This window comes from Perca flavescens, chromosome 2 (assembly GCF_004354835.1).
Source record: "Perca flavescens isolate YP-PL-M2 chromosome 2, PFLA_1.0, whole genome shotgun sequence".
Classification (NCBI taxonomy): domain Eukaryota; kingdom Metazoa; phylum Chordata; class Actinopteri; order Perciformes; family Percidae; genus Perca; species Perca flavescens.
Window position 1 is genome coordinate 4,656,112 of NC_041332.1, and position 5,814 is coordinate 4,661,925.

The window sequence follows — 5,814 nt, forward strand, 5'->3', positions numbered from 1 at the left end:
CCAGCTGATACGGTAGATCTCAGACCTTCTGACAGACTCAGAGCCCTGTTTGGGTCTCTGAATGAGCGAATATTTAGGGAAGTGTCAGTATACGCTGCTCTTTGCTTTTTTTCATTGGTTGTTGCGTTAAATCTTATTAGCTATTGTGTAGCCCCCTTTTTTTTTTTTTTTTTGAATGGCTGAAAAGTGGCAGGCTTGAGTCGACTAACAACTCCAGGGGAGACGCGCTTGATTCCTGCCGGTTCCATAGTGAGAGCGGCGCGCCAGAGACATTTTGGGCGCTGCGGCATATTCAATTTATTATAAATAGTAAATAAATAGTTATAAATAATTTTCCACGTGAGAAATACAACGTGTGGTGGGAGTGCGTGACAAAAGACCGAAATGAGTGACTGTCACGCTCAATTCGTGACACTTGAGAGCCCTGCAGTCACCATTGACTTAACTCAAGTGTTACAACGGCGGATTCCCAAACCTGCACCACTTGTCTGACGCTGCTTCTGAATCCCTCTCCGGCCGGTGAGGTCTGTTACTATGGTTACTAGTGTTCCTGTCCCGTACTATAAAAGACGTTGTTATATCCATAACTTAAGCCGGTTAGGCAGTAAGCTCGCGGCACCGATGAAACATACAACAGCCCGCCAGCCCCTGATGACAAGTTAACGACCAAGAAGAAGATTTATATTCTTCTTCGTTAGTATTTATTGGCAGCTGGCAAACAAGCTGAGTGATGCGCGATGCATTACCGTCCGCCACCACGCGCGGTAACAGAGCTTTGGTTTCATTTGCCGCTCCAGTCACAAAGACGGAGAGAGGAAATGAAACAAAGTTGAAGTTATTTTAAAAAACCTAAAAGATTCGGGGCTTAAGCCCAATTAGCACCCCCCCCCCGCCGATGTGTGTATGTATGTGTGTGTGTGTCTATGTGTTTGTCTGTATATGTGTCTATATATGTGTATGTGTGTCTTTGTCTATGTATGTGTGTCTGTGTCTATGTATGTGTGTGTCAATCTGTGTCCATGTGTGTGTGTGTATGTATGTATGTATGTATGTGTGTCTGTGTATATATATATATATATATATATATATATATATATATATATATATATATATATATATATATATATATATATATAAGGTTGTTATAGGGTGTTGGAAGCGTTTCCAGGCAAAATAGAATAGGAAAAGAGGTTTATATGTCATTTAGACACAAATACATGTTAAAAAATTACATGTTGATGGTTGAAAGTCTCGAGGTTTTGATATAAATGCAGATATATATATATAAATGTAATTTAAAAAATAATAATTATTGATTTTCTAATAGTGCACCTGTCAATACGAACGAAATATTCTGGAGCAATACTACCGACGTTGTCTTTGCTGTAATCAGATCAGTCTATATTTATGTTTATGGGAAACATCCATGTGTCCAGACGAGGCTAGCAGCAGCCGCAGCAGCGCGTCAGACACCTTTTGGTGTGTAAAGACGTAGAAAACACCACGCTCTCATACTCTGCTCCTGACTGGCTAGTAGTCCTTACCTAGGTACTGTCAGGACACGCTCTCATACTCTGCTCCTGACTGGCTAGTAGTCCTTACCTAGGTACTGTCAGGACACGCCCTCATACTCTGCTTCTGACTGGCTAGTAGTCCTTACCTAGGTACTGTCAGGGCCCTCATACTCTGCTCCTGACTGGCTAGTAGTCCTTACCTAGCTACTGTCAGGGCACGCTCTCATACTCTGCTTCTGACTGGCTAGTAGTCCTTACCTAGGTACTGTCAGGACACGCCCTCATACTCTGCTTCTGACTGGCTAGTAGTCCTTACCTAGGTACTGTCAGGGCCCTCATACTCTGCTTCTGACTGGCTAGTAGTCCTTACCTAGGTACTGTCAGGGCCTCATACTCTGCTTCTGACTGGCTAGTAGTCCTTACCTAGCTACTGTCAGGGCCTCATACTCTGCTTCTGACTGGCTAGTAGTCCTTACCTAGCTACTGTCAGGGCCTCATACTCTGCTTCTGACTGGCTAGTAGTCCTTACCTAGCTACTGTCAGGGCCTCATACTCTGCTTCTGACTGGCTAGTAGTCCTTACCTAGGTACTGTCAGGACACGCCCTCATACTCTGCTTCTGACTGGCTAGTAGTCCTTACCTAGGTACTGTCAGGGCCTCATACTCTGCTTCTGACTGGCTAGTAGTCCTTACCTAGCTACTGTCAGGGCCTCATACTCTGCTTCTGACTGGCTAGTAGTCCTTACCTAGCTACTGTCAGGACACGCTCTCATACTCTGCTTCTGACTGGCTAGTAGTCCTTACCTAGCTACTGAGCATGTGCGACTCCCAACAAAGATGTAACAGAAGTGAGATGTCTCACTCTGTAGCTTAAACAGAGAGCTCATTACACAGGGTGAAAAGAGGAGCTGCAGCAAGGTGCAGTACAACAAAAACATGTTTTATTTTGAAAATTAAACCACGTCAACTATTCCGATACAACCTCTAAAATACAATTGATTATGAACCTGAAAACGAGCATAATATGGGCACTTTTCAAAAGACATCTGATAGATTAGAAACACAAAATAATAAAATAATATTATTACAGTTTAATTGGACAAGAACATACATGAGTACGAGACTCGTTGAAAACATCTGGAGGAAGTCGCCAGCAGGTGTTTCCCCGTCACGTTGGCGCCTGGAGGTTCCCGGCGGCCAGCAGACGCTGGCGTCTTCTCTCCATCGCCTGCTGCTTCTTCAGCTCGATCTCTGCCGCCGAACACTTCCCCGCCACTGCAGAGAAAACACACGAGACGCTAGCTGGGTCTCCATCCACTGGTCAACTGAATGTTGAGATGTCGAGATATTAAAGGGTGGGTCTAAACAAGGAAACAGCTTTAGGGCTGCACAATATATCAGATTTTTTATCGTCATCGATATCAGTAAACACATCGCGAAAGACACTCAGAGGATTCTTGTGTTAGTCGGAAGGAAATATCAGCAGAAAACTGCACTTGTATCTGTCACTGTTTTTGCCGCTGCATTTTATATTCAATTCAACATTCAATTTGTTCAATAAAATAAAGTTGGAAATAGTTTCCCTTTCATTTGTTTAAAATCCAACAACCATTTTGTTGCATTTCAGCAGAATACTGAAAGCAACAGAACTGAGATCACTTTAACATATCTTTATGTATCATGTAGTAAGGGGGGGGTAGTAGGTGGGATCTCCAACTATCTTGGGACGTCCCGGGAAAAATAAACATCCAAGAAATTGTAAAAAAAAAAAAAAAAAAAAAAAAAAAGGCGACAAATGTTGGAAAAAGCGCCAAAAAAAAAAAAAAACATTGAAAAAGGCGACAAAAAAAAAAAATTCAGAAAAAAGAGACAAATGTCATAAGGCGACAAATGTTGGAAAAAGCTAACAAAATTACGGAAAAATGCTGAAAAAAAAGTCTAAAAAAAAAAAAAAAAAATCTAAAAATATCGGGGGACAAAACTCCCCACAAATCGCCAACAGAAAACTTGAAATGACAAAAAAAAAAAATCGAAAAATTGTAAAAAAAAAAACACACAAAAAAAAAAAAAAAAAAACATCAAAAGGTGACAAATGACGTTGACAAAGGAGACAGAAAAACTCCAAACAAAATTGCCAAAAAATTGTCAAGTCAAAAAATTTCGGAAAAGCGCCCCGAAAAACTTGAAAAAAGGCAAAAAAACTACGTACAAAAATTGTCCATGACAACCTTGAAAAAGCCATTCTATCGTAGTGTGGAAGTAACCTGACTCCGCCAGATGGATCGCTTCGCATTTGCTCGGCATATCCATCTGGGAACTTTTCGTTGGAGAACTTTTGGGAAGGGGCGAAAATCCTGGTTAGCTGATTGGATAAACCATCTGTCTATCACCACCTAACCCACCTCAAAGCCAACGCTGATTGGTCAGTCGTTTGGCTAACGGTTTCAAATTTTCTCTACCTCAAGATGCCAGACTGATCTGGGAGGAGAACTGAAAAAAAAAAAAAACAGAAGCGACAGAAAAAAAAAAAAAAAAAAAAAAAAAAAAAAAAACTCAAATGTCGAAAAAGCAAAAAATAAAAGTGGAATAAGCGCAAAAAAAAAAAAAAAAAAAAAAAAAAAAAACGTTGAAAAAGGCGACAAAAACTCCCCAGAAATCGGCAACAGAAAACTTGAAAAAAAAAAAAAAAAAAAAAAAATGTCAAAAGGCAACAAATGTAAAGTCCAAAAAATTCAGATAAGTGGCCCGAATAACTTGAAAAACGCAAAAAAAAAGTACAAACTACTTTCCATAAAAACCTTGAAAAAGCCGTTCCGTCATTCTATTGTAGCGTGGAGGATCTCTTACCTTTGCCGGTTGCCGTGGATACCGCGTTGCTCAGCTTCTTGAAGGTGAACTGGTCTTTGCGGTCGTAGTTCGTGGAGCTCGTGGCGTTTCTCGCTTGTGTGCGTCTGAAAGAATCCGTCGCTGAGACGTCGGCAGCCAATGAGGAGCCGGCGGCTGTCCCCGAGTCACCGTGGAGACGCGCTGTCGGGGTAAGGGTCTGTTTTTGTGGCGGGGGAGCTTGCCGATTGGCTGGTGGTAGCTGCCCGTTGGACGGCTGCAGCGCGGCTCTCTGGGGAGCCCGTGCGGCGGGAACGCTCTCGGCGCTCCGGTTACGGTTCTCGAGGTCATCGCACATCTCGCACAGCAGGTGGTCGTCGGCCGGGTCGCCCCACGCCGGGTCGCCCCACGCCGGGTCGCCCCACGCCGGGTCGCCCCACGCCGGGTCGGCCGCGGAGAACGCCGACAGGTCCTCGTCACGGAGGTCGGCCGAGTCGTTTCTGGTAACAGAAGTCCTTCGGGGAAAAGGCGTTTTCTGCTCCGACGAGAGCCGAGCGCCATTTTCAGATTTTTTCAAACCGTAATCCACCTTCGAGTTCGCCCACGTGGCCGCCTGGGTTCTCCCGACGGAGAAACTCGGGTTGGACTCCAGTCGGAAAGTCGTTCTCTGCCGCACGTTGTCCTTTTCCACGTTAGGAGCAGCTGATTGGACGGCTGTAGGAACAGCTGAATGTGATTGGATGAATTTAGAAACGTGACTTTCCCTTTGATACGTACTATTAGTCACTCCTGATTGGACGACTTGATAGACAGCTGATTGGACGACTTGAGGAACAGCTGATTGGACGACTTGAGGAACAGCTGATTGGGCGGCTTTAGGAACGGGACTTTCCCTTTGATACCTATCATTAGTCACTCCTGATTGGACAACTTTGGGAACAGCTGATTGGCCGAATTTAGAAACGGTACTTTCCCTTTGATACGTATTATTCATCACTCCTGATTGGGCGACTTGATAGACAGCTGATTGGACGACTTTGGGAACAGCTGATTGGCCGAATTTAGGAACAGCTGATTGGGCGGCTTTAGGAACAGCTGATTGGACGACTTGAGGAACAGCTGATTGGGCGGCTTTAGGAACGGGACTTTCCCTTTGATACCTATCATTAGTCACTCCTGATTGGGCGACTTGATAGACAGCCGATTGGGCGGCTTTAGAAACAGCTGATTGGACGAATTTAGGAACAGCTGATTGGACAAAATTAGGAATAGCTGATTGGACCGATTTAGGAACAGCCGATTGGACCGATTTAGAAACGTGACTTTCCCTTTGATACATATTATTAGTCACTCCTGATTGGACGACTTTGGGAACAGCTGATTGGACGACTTCAGCCGCTGGACTTGGCGTCTTCTGGGTCGAACAGCGCTCGGGGGCGACGAGGTTCTGCGGGTTCTGGGTCATCTCCAACGCCAG

The 5,814-nt window shown here is 44.2% G+C and overlaps 1 protein-coding gene across 1 annotated transcript in view; it reads right to left on the reverse strand.

Moving 5' to 3' along the window:
- Positions 1 to 2,433: 2,433 nt before the first annotated feature.
- etaa1a (ETAA1 activator of ATR kinase a) overlaps positions 2,434 to 5,814 on the reverse strand; it is an 11,923-nt gene continuing 8,542 nt past the window's right edge. Inside the window, exons 5-7 of the mRNA XM_028601789.1 lie at positions 4,787 to 5,814; positions 4,362 to 4,741; positions 2,434 to 2,789 (exon numbers count right to left, since the gene is read on the reverse strand). The exon at positions 4,787 to 5,814 is cut by the window's right edge and continues 403 nt beyond it. Of these exons, the coding sequence (XP_028457590.1) occupies positions 2,683 to 2,789; positions 4,362 to 4,741; positions 4,787 to 5,814 (1,515 nt within the window). The 3' untranslated portion in view covers positions 2,434 to 2,682. The remainder of the gene's footprint in view (positions 2,790 to 4,361; positions 4,742 to 4,786) is intronic.